We start from the raw sequence: 19,460 nt of genomic DNA on the forward strand, positions 1-19,460 counted from the left end.
TAATTCTTTCATTCAGGATCCAACTGCTATTTCTCAGCTACAAAAGAAACCCCGATTGGATATTAAGCAGGAAGATATTATGCAGCAGCAGGTTTTGCAACAGCTGTTGCAGAAACAAGATCCCATGCATTTACAGAACCCCAATCCTCAGTTGCAAGCTCTAATTCAACAACAGAGACTAAGACAGCAACAGCAACAGCATCGGGAACAGCAACAGCTTCTTCAGTCTATGCCCCCCATGCAGAGAGTTCAGTTGATGCAGCAACAACAGCAGCAGCAGCTAAGACAGCAGCTTCTACAACAGGGAATGCAGCCTGCGTCTGGAATAAAGCGCCCCTATGATGGTGGTGGTGTCTGTTCACGTCGACTAATGCAGTACTTGTATCACCAGAGACAGAGACCTGCTGTAAGTGCCTGGTGGTATCTTAGTTCTTAAGTGATTTGGAAAACCTTTTATTATTATTCACAGCGATGACTCATGACCTATTCTGCAAATGTGCATGTATTCTACTTGTCTTTATTCCTATCTAGGGTTGAGACGTTTTTGGACACTTTGTGGTGATATATCTATTATTGGTCTTGCTAGGACAATACTATTGCCTATTGGAGAAAATTTGTAGCTGAGTATTACTCTCCACGTGCAAAGAAGAGGTGGTGTCTATCCTTATATGATAATGTGGGGCATCATTCCCTAGGAGTATTCCCCCAGGCAGGAAATGTCGGGTCTAGTGTGTGAGAGGTAGATGAGTTTTTCGACGAGCCATTGGTATATTTCCCTGTCTGCGAGATCGGCTCCTTCTTCTATTTTTAAGCTATGGTTGGGAATCATTGGAGTGTCTGCGGGTTTGCAATCAAGAAGACCCGTTTCTGTCAACAAATCTAGAACATACTTCTTTTGTCTTAAGAATATTCCGTGTCTGGATCTTAACACTTCTATCCCCAAGAAGTATTTCAGTGCTCCTAGATCTTTCATCTCAAACTCTTTAAACAAGTTTTCCTTCAATCTTTGGATTTCTTCTACATCATCTCCAGTAATGATCATATCATCAACGTAAATGATCAGACATTTTACCTTGTTGTCTCTCCTTTTTGTGAAGAGTGTGTGATCAGAGTGGCTTTGCTTAAAACCATGCTTGACCATTGCTTGGCAGAATCTTCTGAACCATATCCGTGGAGATTGCTTCAATCCATACGATGTTTTTCGTAGTCGGCAGACTTCTCCTTCCCCAAACTCTTCAGAAAATCCTGGTGGAACTTCCATGTATACCTCCTTGTTGTTTTCCAACTCTCCATGGAGGAAGGCATTGGTGACATCAAATTGGTGTAGTGGCCAATCTTTACACACTTCTACAGACAATAGGGCTCGCATAGTATCTATCTTAGCAACTGGGGAGAATGTTTCGTCATAGTCTACTCCATACACCTGGGTGTATCCTTTCGCCACAAGTCTCGCCTTGTATCTCTCAATTGAACCATCTGCTCTTCTTTTTATGGTAAATATCCATCGACATCCAACTGGCTTCTTCCTGACGGCAAAGTGCACTTCTCCCATGTGCCGTTTTTTACCAGTGCATCTATCTACTTTTTCATGGATTCTCTCCAATTTTTTTGTTTTCTGGCCTCCTCAAACGGTTGTGGGATTTCTTCCTCTTCATACAGGCCAGCTTCGAAGGCTCGGGCCATTTCTGTCAGGTGTCCCTGAGCAATATTTGATACTGCATATTTTGCTTTTCTCCCTTTCCAGTCCGGTGAGTATCTCTTTGGAGGGATCCCCTTGTACTCCTGGGGGCAAAAATGGATCTTCAGTATCTCCACTTCTTCCACTAGTTCCACATTCTTCATTATTGCCCCTATCAAGATTAGTATTTTCTGAAGGTATTTTATCAAAATTTGAATTGTTTACCTCAGACATCGAAGGCGGGGTTGATGGTTGGACAATGCCACTGTGTTCTTCGTTCTGTATTACAGGACTTGACGACCCGGCGGTGTTGTTCACTTCCTCAGGTGGACCAACGACTGTGATTGGGCTTGGCTGTGACTCTCCCCCTGTCTGTTGTTCCCCTAGATGTGGTTCTGCCCCTAAATGGTGGTTTTCAATATCTGGTAGCCAATCTAGGAGGTCATTGTTTGGACTATTGTCTGAAGTTTGTGTCTCCCCCTGACTACTAGATTGGCTGTAGAAGTATTCCCCCTCGACAAAATCACAATTCATGGTGGTATGCATTTTTCGGGTTGTTGGGTCATAGCACCTGTAACCTTTCTGATGTTTTCCGTAGCCAAGAAAGACACATTTTAGGGCGCAGGGATCAAATTTGGATCGTTCGTGTTTGGGAATGTGAACAAAGACAGAACAGCCGAACACTCTGGGTTCAAGGGATAAGGATGATGGCATTTCGAAGTGGTGTGAGAAAATATCTAAGGGAGTTTTGAAGCCAGGATTTTTGTGGGTAGGCAATTTATAAGATATACTGCAGTGGCTATAGCTTCGGGCCAAAAGGATTTTGGTATTTTGGATTCAATTAATAGGGCTCGTGTAATTTCAAGGATATATCGGTTTTTTCTTTCGGGTACCCCATTTTGTTCCGGAGTGTATGCACACGAGGTTTGCTGGACTAGTCCCTTTTTTCTAAAAAAGTCTTGCATTCTATTATTGGCAAATTCCCCCCCATTGTCGGACCTAAGGATTTGAATTGTGTGATTATACTGAGTTTGAACAAGGTTATAGAAGTCTACGAACTTATCAAACACTTCATGTTTCTTTTTCAAAAAATAGATCCATGTCATGCAAGAGTATTCATCAATAAAAAACACAAAGTAACGAAAACCTCGCCCCCCCAGTGATAGAGGCAGGACCCCAAACATCAGAATGTACTAAAGCAAATGGAAATTTCACTCTTGTATTGTTCAACTTGAAAGAATGTCTATGGTTTTTGGCCAACACACAAGTATCACAATGAAAAGTTTGCATAGAAGAGACTAATTCAGGAAAAAGTAGGCGAAAATATCCTAGAGATGGGTGCCCTAACCGACGATGCCAAAGCCAAGCATGTCTGTCTGTCGGTCCGGGAGTCAGCATCATTGCAGCACTCTGTTGGGCTATCTCATCCACATAATACAATCTGAATCGCTCAGTGCCATGCCCAACTATCATCTCTGTCTTGATATCCTGCAACATGCAAAATTGTGGTTGCATTAGCAATTTACAATTCAATATTTTAGTCACATGACTAATGGACAAGAGCTTGTGTGGTAAGGACGGAACAAAGAGACAATTAGAGAGACATAGAGTGGGTGAAATATTTATAGTGCCCGTTCCCATGACTTGTGCTAGGTCCCCACTGGCCGTTTGGACATAGGATTTTTTGGAATTGGAGATGGATACAAAATCTGAGGCTTCGAATGAAATTGTATATGTCGCCCCACAGTCAAAAATCCGGTGAGGATCTTTCGGACCTGATATGGAAGTGGAAGAACATGCCAAGGCGTCGAAAGAATTTTGACAGGGTCTATTGGGCTGATATTTGGTAATTACGGAAGGCTGGGGCGTAATTTGAAAAGTTTTTGCAATCTGGGGTTCTGTTTGAGATTTTCGAGAAGTGTGGGGTGGGTTTTGAGAATTTAGTATCAGGCGGGGGTTAGTTTGAGATTTAGAAGAGTGTTGGGGCGGTATTTGGGAGGATATTCGAGGTCGGGGTTGGGGTCGGTATTTCAAAATTTTGGGGGGTGGGTTTGTGATTTTGGAAAGATTGGAGTATTTAATAGGGTTTTTATTTGAAACCCTAGCCGCCTCCTCCCCCAATTCGCTGGCCGTTTGGACATAGGATTTTTTGGAATTGGAGATGGATACAAAATCTGAGGCTTCGAATGAAATTGTATATGTCGCCCCACAGTCAAAAATCCGGTGAGGATCTTTCGGACCTGATATGGAAGTGGAAGAACATGCCAAGGCGTCGAAAGAATTTTGACAGGGTCTATTGGGCTGATATTTGGTAATTACGGAAGGCTGGGGCGTAATTTGAAAAGTTTTTGCAATCTGGGGTTCTGTTTGAGATTTTCGAGAAGTGTGGGGTGGGTTTTGAGAATTTAGTATCAGGCGGGGGTTAGTTTGAGATTTAGAAGAGTGTTGGGGCGGTATTTGGGAGGATATTCGAGGTCGGGGTTGGGGTCGGTATTTCAAAATTTTGGGGGGTGGGTTTGTGATTTTGGAAAGATTGGAGTATTTAATAGGGTTTTTATTTGAAACCCTAGCCGCCTCCTCCCCCAATTCGCAGGTGGGAACCCTAGATTCCGCCGCTGCCTCCGTCCAACTTTCGCCTCCGATGATTTCGGTGGATAATTTTGTACCTTCTGGCCATGTTTTGGCCATGGAAACAGATGCAATGGCGGCTGGTTTTTCCTCGATCGGGCTCTCACCGTTACCGCCGTTGTTGCCCGCCGGCTTGTCGATGTAGGTGGCGCGGTCAATGGCCACGGCTGATGATACTCGTCCGCCGCCGCCCCTGCTGCTTCGGCCGGCATTTTGGGCTTGCCTATTCTTCTTCATCTCCTCCCACCACTCCGGGAACCCGTGTATATGAAAGCATGTGTCGTTGGTGTGCTTTTTGCCTCCACAATGACTGCACACCAGGTTGCTCTTATATTCCTCCTTCCGGTAACTGGGGTTCCTTGGCGGTAGATGATTCTGGGTGGTGAATGTTCGATGTCTGTCGAACATAGCAAGTCCCACTCCGATTCCGGACTCCTTGGGTTCTGGATTCAAAGTTTCTCATTGACGGATTCCCGTCTGACCAGTCCGTACGCCTTCCTCGTTGTTGGTATTGGATCCATATTCAGGATTTCTCTCTTGATTTTATCATATCTGTGATCGTCTAATGCCCACATGAACTGATATAACATGTGTTTTTGTATATGTTGGTTGTAATTTTCGGTGTTGGACGGTGTATCCATCGGGTTTGGATCCTGGTGTCAATTGAGATCCATAAATCTTGAAGCTTTTGCCATAGACTCTCCAATGATAGATTCCATATCTGTGCAGGTCAGAGATCTGGAATTGGTCGGCGCCGCTTCCATACGTTGTGGCCAGACTATCCCACAAGTCGTAGGCCATTTCGTATTGGGAGACCTCATTGACGAGGTTGGCATCGATATTGTTGATTATCCAGTTGAAGCAGCAATCGTCTCGCTACTGCCATCTGTTGTAGTTAGGGTCGGTCGGTGGGGGAGGGTCTGTAACTCCTGTTATGTGAGACGCCAGTCCCTTCCCACGGATGCCCCTTCTCATCAGTTTTGCCCATAGAGGATAATTGTCCCCATTGAGCTTTTCTACCAAGCGCACCTCGCCTAGTGATTCCATAGATGAAGGTTGATTGTTTGGGCTTTTCTGAGACATACTTAGTCTCATGAACTCAGTGAATTGCTCTGTTGAAAGGGTTATTGGTTGGCTGTTTTTTGGAGGTGTTTCAGGTTCTGAATCTGACATGTTTTTTGGAGGTGTTTCAGGTTCTGAATCTGACATGTTTGTTGGCTGTGTTTTGCAGGTTCAAAAGGTCGGGGAAGGTACTCGAGACTATGATGATAATTTTCTGAGTCTCAAGCCCGGATAAACTTGCTATGATACCATGATAGAAATCCATGGGTTCCATCCTAAAACCAATTGGTGATAGGAGGAGGGCCCATGAGACTTATATACTAATTTCAGTTTTCTTTTGACACCGATGTGGGATAGTTATATGTTATTTTTCTAGTTTCAATTGCCAACACCCTCCCTCAAACCCTTCAAGGTGAACTTGGAGGGGTTGGGCTTTTTTTTCTGATCGATTGGACAACTGGCCCAATTTTTTTGGGATCGATTGGACCACTAGCCCAAATTTTTAAACCCAGATATACTGCTAGGTCAGTCATTTTTTCGGTTTCAGCCCAGATATACTGCTGGGTCAGTTAAATGTGACCCACATCGGCGACCCGCTCTGATACCATTTTAAAGATGGTAATCGAGAGAGGCGAGATTCTTGGTGCTGTGCATAGCGATAGAAAGGGTTTTAGGAGTAGAAGATGATTGTTTATTTCTTTGATATGTTTACAATATAATTCAACACCTCAATATATAGGTGAGAATACGAGCTATGTATGGAAACACAATATTTTTGTAATCAATTTATTCTAGGATAACATGCAATTGTATCAATCCTAGTAAATTAATTTATTCTGCTATCTTTTCCTCCACTTAATATGCTTTGACAAGCAGCAATGGTAATTGCCTTGGCTCACTCCTTACTTTACCGGAAACTATTGTGCACTTACTTTTCAGCTTGATTTTTCCTCTTCCCAAGAGGCACAGTGATAATTATTATCGTGATCTTTTACAACTTTATAAACTGCTTATAACCTATCAGTTTCTCCAGGGGCTTGCCCCAAGTATATAAAAGCCTGAATTAGTATTTGATGTTCTTGTTGCTTCTTCTTTGTGCAGGATGCATGGCAGTGTGACATTTGTGGGTCAAAATCTGGAAGGGGATTTGGTTAGCTTTATCTAACATTATATCATTTGCCTTTTCTGTTTCAATTGACATCACTTTCTGTTGAATCAAGAATATGCTATGATCATATTCGGTCAATTCTATCTTTTTATTACCTGTAAATCCCTGAGGAGTATTTGCTATTTTGGCTATAGGTCTGAGCCTTAGACACATATCAAATTCTAATTTGTTGTTGCATTGCAATGTTCACTTAACTATATTCAGTTAGCTACTTGGCTTTAATGCTTCTTGGCGGATGTAGTCCCACTTAAATTCCATACACCTCTTCAAGTTGAAACTTGTAATACTAGTCATATACATTTGGTTGTTTGTGCCTAATACTTCCTGCTTTCTTTGTGATATTGACAGAAGCGACATTTGAAGTGCTCCCCAGACTCAATGAAATCAAATTTGGTAGTGGTGTCATCGATGAGCTTCTTTTTCTGGACTTGCCTCGTGAATGTAGATTTCCTTCAGGAATGATGATGCTGCAGTATGCCAAGGCAGTCCAAGAAAGTGTATATGAACAACTTCGCGTGGTTCGTGAGGGCCAGCTTCGCATCATTTTCACCCCTGATCTTAAGATGCCCTGTGTAGACCTGTTCATTTGACAATTGAAAGTACCTTCAGGTTCATCTCCCAATTGTACTCATGTTTACTCTCGCACTCTGAACTTCTTTAAACATTATCATGGGAGTTTTGTGCACGTCATCATGAAGAACTTCTTGCTCGCAGATTGGTTGCACCACAGGTACATAACTTTCACTTCCCAATCTAGTTCATTTATTGCAAAGTTATTCTAACTACTTTTAAATGTGCAACTTCCTTACTCGAATTTATTATTGTAACATTAGATTAATGTTTTTAGAGTTTGCACAACCCAGGGTACACCATTATATTGTAGTTGAAGGAATTTCCTGCTTCTCGAATTTAATAAAAGCACCACTGGGCCTTATTATGCACTCCTCTTTTGTTACTCTTGGTTCTTCTCAAATTATTATAGTTGAAGCTTACTGTTATAGTTGATATTTTTTATTGCTAGAATTTCTCAGTGCAGACCTTCTGTGTCCTTCCTATCCAAAAGTGCTTCTCTATCCAAATTTGGCATTTGATTTGAAAATGTCTTTTCATATTGTTTTATCAATGGAATTAGATATATTGTTAGATATCTAATAGGTATAGAATAAATTGTGTCAATGATTACAATCTGGATTCTTGGCTTGTAAAATCCCTAAAATGACCTTTTTCATGATCCTCTAGAGTTGCAGGTGAATCAATTACTGCAAGTTGCACAAAAATGCCAAAGCACAACCAGATATACAAGCAAATAGTGCAATGTGAGTGAAAAGCTTGGTTTGTTGTCTTTGTTCTCTCTGTTGCTATATTTCACATCATATCTTGAAGTTGAGCTCTGGTTAATGAATTTTGTTCAAATAATGCGACTAGGAACAGTAACCATATGTCATGTCTTTTATGTCATTGTTCTATTATTTGTCATGTGGAAGCAAAAATATTTGTTCTTCATTCATTAGTAAGATTCTGTCTACACCAAACTCCAACTCTCCTATGAGAGTTCTGGTTGCCTTAGTAGAGAGTTATTTGCGTTTTCACACATGTGGTGTATCTAGGAAAGAGTTGCGCCTGCCTGTTAATGCTAGTGGACATATCTTTAAGTATGTTCAGTCACAATCTGATGTGTCGCGGATACAACTAACTAATATTATCGGGCTTCTGAAATGGAAAATGTATTCAATTTGCTAAAGCTTGAAACTTTTACTTGTATTTTAATAGTAACTGAATCCAATCTCTTGAGCTGAATATTGGGCAGTTGTTAAACTGGGGCGAATACTATATGAAACGGGTGGAGTAACCGAAAATATAGCTAAAAGGGCTATATAGATTATGCTTAAAGCTCAAGTAATGTTTTCCTCTTTGCCTTCTTGCTTCAGGAGTTTTTGAGCTGGTAGTATAATATTTGAATATAATGTACAAATGGTACTGGTAAAAATTAAATAAAGTATCTCCAATTGATTCAACATGCCGATAATATTTATTCCGCTGTGACACTCTTCAATCAATGTAATAAGGTATAATTACGATGTCGCTGGGATTTGGCCTGATTACAGAAAACATTCAATTGCTTTTAAACCTCATTAGGTGCTCAAATTCAGTTGTACGACTACGACTACGAGTCATGTCATTTATTTTGCAGAGGGCTTGAAGAATTTCCCCCGAGACACCTCCACGCCCAAGGTTCAGATGCAAAAGATGCAAGAAATGGAACAGGTGGGTGGTCTTCCTAGTGATCGCAACACACTCAACAAGCTGATGTCACTGAATCCCGGGCTTAATGGATCGATAAGCAATAACCAACAGCTGGTTGGTCGTGGTGCTCTGACTGGCTCAGCACAGGCTGCTCTTGCTTTGACTAACTACCAGAATTTGCTGACGAGACAAAACTCGATGAACTCAGCGCATAGCTCACATCAGCAGGATGCGTCTTCGCCTTTCAGTACATCCAGCCAGCCTACAACTCCGGGTATTTTGCCAGGTAGCTTTCAGAATCAACCAGCCGGCAGCTTCTCTGGTGGCCAAGCTTCTCAACGACAGCAGCTAATGCAGCAGCATTTGACAAATGGAAATGGCCCATTGCATCAACATCACTCTCAAGGCAGCCAAGCATTACAACAACAAATGATCCAGCAGCTTCTGCAAGATATGAGCAATAAAAATAATGGGACAGCTCCACCACATCAGTCCTTGTCTGCACAGAGTCAAGGTGGCAATTTTTCGAGGGAAGGTGCTGGCTTTAGGAGTTCCCCGACAATCAGTGGAGCTGGAAACGCACCAGGGAATAGTGCTGGACGGCCTCCAAGCAGAAGCAATAGTTTTAATACATCAAATGCTGAACCTCCTACTACTGCTGGGAACAGCATTGGATTCAGTGAAAAAACGTCGGATTTGTCCCAGAACCTGCATCTATCCGATGAGTTGGTTCCTGATGTCCCCCATGAGTTCTCGGAGAATGGTTTTTTTAACGATGATCTGGACGACAGCATGAACTTTGACTGGAAGGCTTGACTAACTTAGTATATTCTCTGCTATTAACAAGTCTTGAGCCATGGAGTTGAACAGAGAATGATGTACAGCTTGTTTCAGTTTAATCTTGTCTTTTCTTTTCTTTTCTTTTTTTCTCCTGATTATGGAAGTTGTTGGACAGTTTCTAGCACATTATTCTTTTTTGTTTTGACTTTTGTTTATTCCTTTCTTAAACTAATGGGTTTCCATATGTGAAACTTCTTGCAAGTGTAATCTATTGAGATGTCGCACTTGCATTTTTTGTTTGTTCAATAATAAATATCACATTTGTTTTTTAAAAGAGTAAACGACAAATTAATACACTCAACTACTTTTATCTCTCTTCATTATTACTCCAAATGTCTTTTTTTCTTTCTCCATTAATACACTTAACTAATTGTACTCTCTTTATATAACACACTGGATAACATCTCTTAAAATCTCGTGTCATCATCCAAGTGTGACATCTATCTCGACGGAGAGAATAGTAAACATGCTCGAGTAAGTGAACTTCATTAGAAACCTTTATGCCCTTTCAAACCAGCTGGTCGCGACACTATATCCCTAAGAACCTATTGTGAGGATTAAATTAATAATAAAAGGCTCACCTTAAACTACTTCCATCTTGGATCAATGCAAAAAGGTGTTTGGTAACGGCTAGAAGGATTTAGTCACTGAGATCACCATGAAAGCATTTGTTCGACAATGCATACATGCGATATCTCAAACAAAATTGCAAATGAATCTATAGCACAAACCAAACTGTGAAGATAATTCAGGGATTGTCACACACTTAGATGGGATTCATCGTTGTTTGTTCATGTTTAAGTGATCAAGGAGAGTTGCTTATAAATATATGTACTACTACTATATCACAATAAATAGTATACACCGAACACTGAGTCACATACTCATAAAATTTATACGATTAGTAACCAAGTGCTCATTGGTACGTCCGGCCAACACGACGTGGGAGGAGAACTCGTCAACATACTGGTATAAAAAATGGCTTAAGCTAGCTCACGCTGCAAAATAGTTTCACAACATTCATTTTATGAGTATAAACAAGAAGAATTCTTCATTTATAACATATAATATTGCTCTTTCGATTCAACCATACGGGACCTTAGTGAATGAAAATACTTGCGTTTCAAATGAATAAGGTAATTCCCACTTAGATGGAGGAATACAAGCAGAGTACCTAATAGATATGCGATTGAGATGGTAAAAGGTTCGAATAATGGCATGTGCACTAACATATGAAACCAACATGTTTACCTTAAAAAAAGGAAATAAACAACACAAGCGGTTTTTGCTGTCTATATTTTGGTTTTGGTGCTTTTGTTTATAATTCATTCTCTCAGCACTGGAAAAGGCCACATTAGAATGGACATCAATTCTGTCATCTGACTACCTAAAAGATGCAACCTCGTCCTTAAATTGTAGCAGTAGATCGTCGATGTGCTTCAGGGGAGCATCATTTTTGTCTCTGACTCGCACAGCCACCTGAAGACATGCAAGTACAACGAAACAGGTGAAATCTTGACAAGAAATACAAATTTGCAACAATGTCAAGTGTAGCCCAATCTAGCAATCCAGAAAAGGATCAACCTCCACAAGGTTGCAGCAAAGAATATACAAGGAATATTATTAATTAGCATGCGAGTATTCAGTAAGTACACAAGCTTCTTGTCAAATAACATGCCCGGAATATGACATAAATTCTAAAGTTTGATGACTACCTGTCCGGTTCCAACTTCTTTCTCCCCAACAACTAAGATATAGTTGTACTGAGCCAATTGAGCTTCTCGTACCTACAATCACCCAAAACCAACCTTTAGTATATATCCACACCATCATGTCATAAACAGAGCTTAAAAGTAAAAACTTCAACATTAAAACTTCTAATGAAACCCTATGAGTTTACTGGTCACATAATGTCCTGAAGCTTTTCCAATTGAAAAAAATGGAGCTTATTATAAAATGCTAGAATAACACCCAATTAACAAAAAGAAAAAGAATCCAAAATTGTACCGTGCAAAAGTCTGCAGTGAATCAAGATATGGTGTATAAAAATATGAGAAATGTCTAAGATAAATACATATTAAGGCCAGTGTCCTATCAAGTCTGCTCCTCCCACATTCATGATTGAAAGGCCAAGGCTATATAGGGTTAATGTTATGAGAATTTGGAAATTTGTCTCATGTTGCCATAAAAATACCTTTAATTTCTTGTAAATGCACCATCCCCAAATTTTAGTTATTAACCAAATCTAATTTTTTACTCGAAAAATACATTAACTTTTATTTTTGGGATTTAGCATTTCATTAGCAAATAAATCAGTTCTCTGGAGTATGATATAAAATCCAAAAGCATCATTGGAAAGCTTTATAGTACCAGTGTTCGATTGTGGACATCAAAAATTATTTAAAAAATGGCTTCATAGTTGCAGTCAGAAAATAAAAAATTGTCGGAAATTGTGTTTGTAAACCACATAGTATTGGAGAAATTTCAGTGAGAGCTTTCCCACAGAAAAATTTAAAATTCACATCAAACCCCATACAATTGAGTTATCGGCTAATGAAATTTGGACTCTGTAACAGAATTCCTAAAACGATAAGAAGTTCATGTATTCATAGTCGTTCGAAAACCAAAACTTAGATATGCTTCATGTATTTACAAACAATTACTAGTTCATAGAAATAGGACTTTCCGACATTTGTTAGATGTCTTTTAAGCATTTAAAGTTATGTTTTGATTAAAAGAGAAAACTTGCGCTGAGAGCTATAGAGTGTCTTCTTGGGCCGAGCCCCTAACGTCAAATGTAATGTCTCTATGACTGATGATTCTTTGAAAGTCAGTTATTATTGGATGGATTTTTAATTGAAAATTAAAAGATTAGAATGGAGCTTTATAAGACTAAAACAACCGTAATAGTTATTGTCATTCTGATGAAGACAGTGGATATCTCTATACACGCACCTTTTTATTAATTGTCCTGTCAGTTGTGTCAACATCAACATAATACCCAGCATCATGTATGCGATCCCGTACCTACAATCAATGAAAAGGTGATCATGAAAAAAACCCTTAAGGTTGCTGATTAAAGACAATTTTAGATCATGACTTAGTATTTCAAGAAAAAGGAACACAATCACCTAGAGAATCTGCATATCCCATACATGCAGACCAAAAAGGGTGGAAGAGAAAATAGAAGATAAAAAATAAGCAACTGATATAATTTCTGACTATCAATTTGTTACAAAGCCAATTATAAAACAAAACCTATAACAAATCTTGGAAATCTGTAAGAAATAGAAAGGTCGGTGCACATTCAGAAAAATCAGCAACTAACCTCTAGGGCATAACTTTGTGATTTGTCAGAAACAGGGCATACTATTGCTTGGCGAGGACTTAGCCAAAAAGGCCACTTCCCCTTGTAGTGCTCCAATAGTATAGCAAACATTCGTTCAACAGAACCAAGAATTGCTCGGTGAATCATTACAGGTGTTTCTGTCTTGTTTTCGTCTTCCGCTGAGTAAGATAATTTGAAACGAGCAGGGAGTTGAAAGTCCAACTGAAACAGTAGAATACTTGATCAAAAATCCATACCTAGATTATGAAGCCAACACATTTTGTCTGCGCTATTTAAAAATTTGGGACCACACCACATGCCTCCAGCATGCCAAAAACTGCCAGGTCCTATGGCAGTTTAAGAGCTTTTCAAGCACAATTTTAGCAAAACCTCATATTCAGCCAATAGCCTGTAGCTTTTAATTGTATAGTTTTGCCTAACAGAAATCCATCCACAGACAGCACTTCTGTTCCCAAGTCTAACAGTTTGCTGTCTATTACTTGTAGTTTTAGCTACCATGCCATCTCCCCAATCTTATTCCCCAAATAATTATTGAATATGGTACTACTTGAATGTTATAAACGTTAAAATTGATTTGGGTGGATGATTTGCTTCAAGTAAAGTCCGCTAAATCCATCGCTTATCAACTCATTTACATGACAAGATAAGGAAAAGGCAGTTATAAAATAAACCTGCAATGTTGCACACTGGAATTTTCTTCTCATTGCATCAGAAACACTGATATCTATCTTCGGCCCGTAAAATGCTCCATCACCTTCATTTATCTAATAGAATATCTGAAATCAGTTCTAGCAAAAGAAGTTGACAAAGTTGAAAACTATGGAAACAATGAAATGTGATCACTTTTTATAAAAAACACATGCCATAAGAGTGGAATAAAATTTTGTTTGGCTAAGCAATATCAGTGTATGAGAAACTAACCTCCCAGGGCTTTCCAAACTCATTCAGTGCTTCTGTAAGAGCAGTTTCAGCCCTTTCCCATGTTTCAACATCTCCAAGATATTTCTCTGGCCTCTACAAGACATTGGAAAAATATTAAAGCAAGATCCTATGCATCAGCCACACTCAGATCTGAGCACCAGAGCAAAGTGAAAAGGGAGTGTGACATGTACAAACAACAAATTTTAGGCTCTCCTTTATCTAACATACGCTCTCTTTCATCTATAACATGTGCTTTCTACTTTTTTTTTAGGAGTTGTTGGGATTCATACCGTCGATAACTTCAGGTCAAAAGTGAAGCCAAATATTTCATAAACGCAACTGATAAATTCTAAGACACCCTTGACTTCGTCTTTAATCTGTACAATTTGTGGCAAAAAAGATCAGAAAGAAGGCTTTGTACTGAAACAATAAAACTAGAATAGAACCAGATAACTGATCTTACTTGAGACTCCCTGCAGAAGATATGAGCATCATCCTGTACCAAAACATTGGAGTCAAATCTCCGTAGCAGTCACAAAAAAATTAGAAATAAAAATTGCATCTAGTATTTAACTAAGCTGAATTACCAAGCTTCATAAAGGTAAACTTTAGACCAAATCACCAAAAGATAGAAAATCAAGGACCTTAATATAGACCAGATCAGTAGTTAAAAAATGAAGGATAGATGCAAGATACACACAATAAGAAAGTGGTTTACAAGATCGCCGAGTTTTTTCGCTTTCACTTTTTACAAGATTTTAGGTATACCTGCTGAAACCGCCTCACACGGGTCAACCCAGTAAGAGCACCGCTTGCCTCATTGCGATGCAAGACCCCAAAATCAGCCAGGCGGAGTGGAAGCTCTGCAAAAGTTGCAAATGTTATTTGTGAGGATCTTTTGACAAATGAACTAAATGTAAGAAATCCACAAAAAAAATACAAGGACATGCAGTAAGCATGAAATCTAATCCAAAAGTTTCTCATTGTGTAACAGAAATAGCAAGATGGTTAGCATCCATACACGATCATTGAAATGCAAATAGTGGTTATTCAAGCAATGAAGTTGATGAAATCATCAGATATCACAAGAAGCTGGGATGACTCATCTTATGCGATGATATTTTGCATCAACTAATTATGCATCCCCTAACTAAGATTAATACTCCCTCCGTCCCATTCAAGATGACCACCTTTCCTTTTTTGTTTGCCCCAATCAAGATGGCCACTTTCCAATTTTGGAAATAACCCCCTCTCCCATCTCTTCTCATTAAAATATTCAACTACCTTTTTCCTCTCTACTTTATTCCACCTAACAACACTTAATAAAATTTCGTGCCACTCATTCTTGAGTGGGACGGAGGGAGTAGTATAATAACCGATAATTACATGGATTGCGGACAGATTTGACTTTAGTCCCCAATTGCAGGCTGATGGCACATCCATTCTAGTCAACAGGGTAGAAACAGCAAAAAGGAAAGAGGCCCACCTCTATATGAACGCACTCTATGATCAAATATTAAACAATGGCCAGGGCAGTTCATTGGCTTGAGTCCAAATTCTTGCTTCTCTACCTGCAATAACAATAAAACATATGCTACATCAAATTTAGCAGATAAATAAAGTCCAGCCCAAAATTACCAAAAATAAAGAACAGAGTTCTAATGATCTTCTTAAAACAATAATTGAACCTCAAACACAAACATATTTTCCTTGTAGTTTGCAGCATGACCAGATGTTTCCCACAGCTGCATATTGTACATATTTGGAGTCCAAACCTAATGATTCAAGTAATAGGTGGTTATTAATTGAGAGAACTTGTACATAATCAAATCCAAATGCATCCTTTTCAGCATTAGAGTCTAACCTCCTCATAACCTCTCTTCCAGTACTGACTCCGTATAAATTCCAGCAACTTGTTGCAAACTCGAGAGCCATGAGGTAGAAAGAAACAACTTCCCGGGCTAACTTGCATGAAAAAAGACATCTAATTAGATTCATGAATTAAGATCAAACTATGCACGTAGCTCAAACTTTTACCTTAGAGGGTGAAAAAAGAAAAGTTCTTGCTTTTTAGTGAGTTCTCTGTGATCATATTTTTTAGCTTCTTCAAGCATGGCCTTATATTCCTGAAAGGATTACCGATTACAACAAAACATGTCAAGAGATACTGATAATGCAAACAGCTACCACCTTCTTACAGTAGACAGGAATGTTAAAAAATATTACCTTCAAACGCTTTTGGTCTGGAAAAGATATGCCATAAACCCTCTGCAAGCTCTCACGGTCTTTATTTCCACGCCAATAAGCAGATGAAGCCTAATAATACAGAACAAGGATTAAGGAGAAATAAACAATTTTGTTGACTGCAAACATTTACTTCCATTGCAGATCCCACCTTCAAGCAACTAAACGCTTTCACAAAAGCAGTACTTGGTATGTGAGGTCCACGACACAGATCAACCAAAGGACCACATCTGTATACCGTTATAGTTTTATCTTCGGGTAAATCTTTTATAATTTCAACCTGTTGAAAGGATGGAAAAGAAAAAACAATACAGAAGTGACACAGAGCTAATTCAAGAATAGAAACACTCGATAACGAATGCAAAGAAGTATAATTACCTTAAAAGGATTATCAGAGAACATGTCGATAGCCTGCTGCCTTGTCACTTCAATACGCTCGAAAGGTTGTTTTTCCTAATGCAAAAGGCAAAGTAATGATTACCTGAAGTACTACAAAATAAAACAATACACCATACTTATGCAGGTAAAGAGGTAGAAGAGGCCTTATTTTCCATAACCTCCTTCCAAAAAAAAAAGACATGTCAATGTTGAAGCAATAAATTTACCAACCAAAACGCATGTCACAGATAACAGCATGCGATCAAGTGCCTATTAAGGATATCCAACATACAAATTCACTATTTAAGAGTAAAAGAAGCTCATACATCAACAGCTTTCTTGGCAGCTGCTTCAATATGTTTAAAGTGATCCTCGTTCAATCCTAAATCGCCATAAAATGCATCGTAGTAAAATCCCTGCAAATTATTTAGCCAGTTTTCCATAAGTTCACACATATTATGAGAAAAGCACTTGAAATGCAATCCCTGCTTTAACATACGGAACCATGAATCAGTGAGAGAACAAGGCAACAAGGAAAAGTTCAAAATCCACCTCCCCTCTGGTGGTACACGGCCCAATGCATAGTTTACATCCATATGTTTGCTCCAACGACTGTAATAACCCAAAGCAATCACATGGTTAATGGTCAGATCAGCCAAACTCATATCTTTCAATGAATAAAATGATGAGACTAGAGAAGTCTTACTTCGCCAAGAATGTGCGCACTCGAATGCCAGAATGTATCGCGCCCTTCGTCAGTGTCGAAAGTAAAGAGTGCAAGCTTGCAATCTTCTTCCAGAGGCCGATTCATATCCCACAAAACCCCATTAACCTTCGCAATCAGGGCATTCGACGCCAAGCTCTTTGAAATCTCCTTCGCCACATCAAACGGCGAGGTGTTCCATTTCTTCCCTTCCTTAACCTTCCCATCGGGCAATGTAATCCTAAATTCGCCAAAAACCGAAGAATTGGAAACTCAACAACTATACACACACATAAAAAAGCGGAATAGCTAACGAGAATTACGTAATTTGTTCGTCTGAAAGCGCCAATCGCTTAAGCTTTTGGTCATTTTGGAGGGATTCGAAGAGCGCGATGCGTTTGGGGATGACGGATTGAAGATACGCTTCGTCTTTGGTGTAGACGGGTTGAGCAGGGATCGAGCTAGGCTTAGCCTTGCTTCCAGCGGCGGATTCTCCCATCGGATGGAAAAGGCGGCGGCAGGGGTAGGTGAGAGGCAGAGGACGGCGGAGGGAGAAGGAGATGCGCCACAAGACACAGAATTGCATAAACTGCAGAGGGTTTAGTCGTGAGGTTTCTTCAACCTGCTGCAGTTTTCAATAATTAAATAGTCTAAACATCTTTTCAATTCTCTTAATACTCCTGACTAAGAGCATCCGCAATGGTACATAGGCCAGCAATAGGCTAGCCATTCTCTCTCCTGTCACGTCAGCAACACTAAAAAATCCACCTGTCACATCAGATTTAGGCCAGCCATAGACTAGCCATAGGTCAGCCGTAATAAAAATAATTCAAAATATACTACATTTACGGAATTAAAATCACGATTAAATTACCGAATTAAATTTACGAGACATATACGGGAAAATTTATTAATTTTATTTTTTTAAAAAAGTACATTAACTAAAAATAAAAAAAATTGCATAATAAAAAAAAATCCGGGCTTCCACACACGAGCCACCGCCCCACTCTACTCCTCACTAATTTATTAAAAAAATACAGGCGGCCAGCGCGATCGGCCAGCGACGAGCGATCGGCCAGCCCACGCCGATCCGCTCGCCGATTTCGTCCTCGCCGATTGCAATGGTTCGGCTAGCCGATCGGCTAGCGCGACGAATCGGCTAGCCGGTCGCTAGCCGATCATTGCGGATGCTCTAATAAAATGATGTACATGCGGTTAAATTGTTGGTTCGTGTCCAACTAAAACTGAATGTAAACTGAATTATTGGTTCCGAGTCGAATTAAAACTGGAGGTAAACAAGTCAATCGTATTTGTCCAATTCGATTATAGTTCATATCTTTATTTAATTGAAATCCCACATTTTTAACCGACGCTTTAATGGTTTTCTAATTTTTAGGCACGGCAGCCGAGGTCGGGTAGGGCAACGTAGCGGAAGGCCTAACCTGCAAAAAGAAGTCGATTTTATGCCAAAATTGACAGTTCTGGGAAGAAAACCAACCATTGTGTGATTTTTGAAATTTTCTTAAAACCCATGCTCACTTTTCATCATCTAATTTTTGTTAGCAAAAATTCTTTATTTAAACTCTCAAATTATATCTCTCACCTATCCATCTCTAAGTAAGCTTTTGCAAAGTGTTATACTTATACTCCACTTAATTTATTACTATTATGAAATCGATATGTTTATCTCTTGTTAAGAAGACCAAATCACCAATCAGTTGGATGATGATTCCCATGAATATGGCATCGTGACAAGTTAATTCTATAAATATGCTTAATTACATAAGTTGTTGAATTATAACTTTGTCTAATATTTATCCATGAATTTGTTTGTATGTTCAGGAAGAAGAAGATGTGGCCCATGTCATAGCTCTCTCCATCTCCCAACCCGGTGGTGGTTGATGATTCATGTCAAGCGACAAGGTTCAACGGCTAAGAATAACAAATCTTGATATTGATGACGACGATGTAGACTTTTTATTTAATGAAGAAAAAAATGAAGTTGAAGAAATGCCCCATATGGGCCATATGTAATTGTCTTCCCATATGTTATGTGATAGGCAGATGCTAATGCTAATTGTCTTCAATTCATTTCTATAATGCTAATGGTCTCCCATATGTTATGTGATAGATAGGCAGATGCGAAAAAAACAAACTGGTTTGGAGGCAGAGTTGTAAAAAATGGTGGAACATGGAGGGATATTTATGGGATTGATGAGAAAAAAGTTGCAAGCATGGTTAGAGA

The 19,460-nt window shown here is 39.4% G+C and overlaps 2 protein-coding genes across 2 annotated transcripts; one reads left to right on the forward strand and one right to left on the reverse strand.

Moving 5' to 3' along the window:
* Position 1: 1 nt before the first annotated feature.
* On the forward strand, positions 2-9,821 carry LOC125189500 (probable transcriptional regulator SLK3; the record flags this gene model as incomplete). The annotated part of the gene is made up of 7 exons (XM_048086772.1): positions 2-406; positions 587-718; positions 6,470-6,518; positions 6,885-7,101; positions 7,200-7,266; positions 7,784-7,845; positions 8,687-9,821. Coding segments are annotated over 7 exons (1,842 nt in total), but the record flags the coding sequence as incomplete, so codon positions are not given.
* Positions 9,822-10,853: 1,032 nt separating this feature from the next.
* On the reverse strand, positions 10,854-17,840 carry LOC125188497 (threonine--tRNA ligase, mitochondrial 1). Its single transcript, XM_048085357.1, has 20 exons — positions 17,539-17,840; positions 17,219-17,456; positions 17,065-17,124; positions 16,839-16,928; positions 16,513-16,587; positions 16,286-16,414; positions 16,117-16,206; positions 15,928-16,016; positions 15,755-15,851; positions 15,579-15,665; positions 15,377-15,461; positions 14,659-14,753; positions 14,354-14,386; positions 14,181-14,267; positions 13,891-13,983; positions 13,641-13,733; positions 12,949-13,170; positions 12,576-12,647; positions 11,336-11,407; positions 10,854-11,099 (listed from the first exon to the last, which is right to left on the reverse strand). The coding sequence occupies exons 1-20, from the start codon at positions 17,799-17,801 to the stop codon at positions 11,004-11,006; spliced, it is 2,166 nt and encodes a 721-aa protein (XP_047941314.1). The 5' UTR covers positions 17,802-17,840; the 3' UTR covers positions 10,854-11,003.
* Positions 17,841-19,460: the final 1,620 nt, after the last annotated feature.

The sequence above is a fragment of the Salvia hispanica genome, chromosome 5 (assembly GCF_023119035.1).
Source record: "Salvia hispanica cultivar TCC Black 2014 chromosome 5, UniMelb_Shisp_WGS_1.0, whole genome shotgun sequence".
Taxonomy (NCBI): Eukaryota; Viridiplantae; Streptophyta; class Magnoliopsida; order Lamiales; family Lamiaceae; genus Salvia; species Salvia hispanica.

What these genes read in the sequence shown, in the direction of transcription:
- LOC125188497 (XM_048085357.1), bottom strand. Translation starts at nt 17,801, where the DNA reads ATGCAATTCTGTGTCTTGTGGCGCATCTCCTTCTCCCTCCGCCGTCCT. An exon ending in CGTGTACCACCAGAGGGGAG is followed by an intron (nt 16,929 to 17,064) that starts GTGGATTTTGAA and finishes AATAATTTGCAG; the next exon opens with GGATTTTACTACGATGCATT. An exon ending in GTGTGAGGCGGTTTCAGCAG is followed by an intron (nt 14,387 to 14,658) that starts GTATACCTAAAA and finishes GTTTTGGTACAG; the next exon opens with GATGATGCTCATATCTTCTG.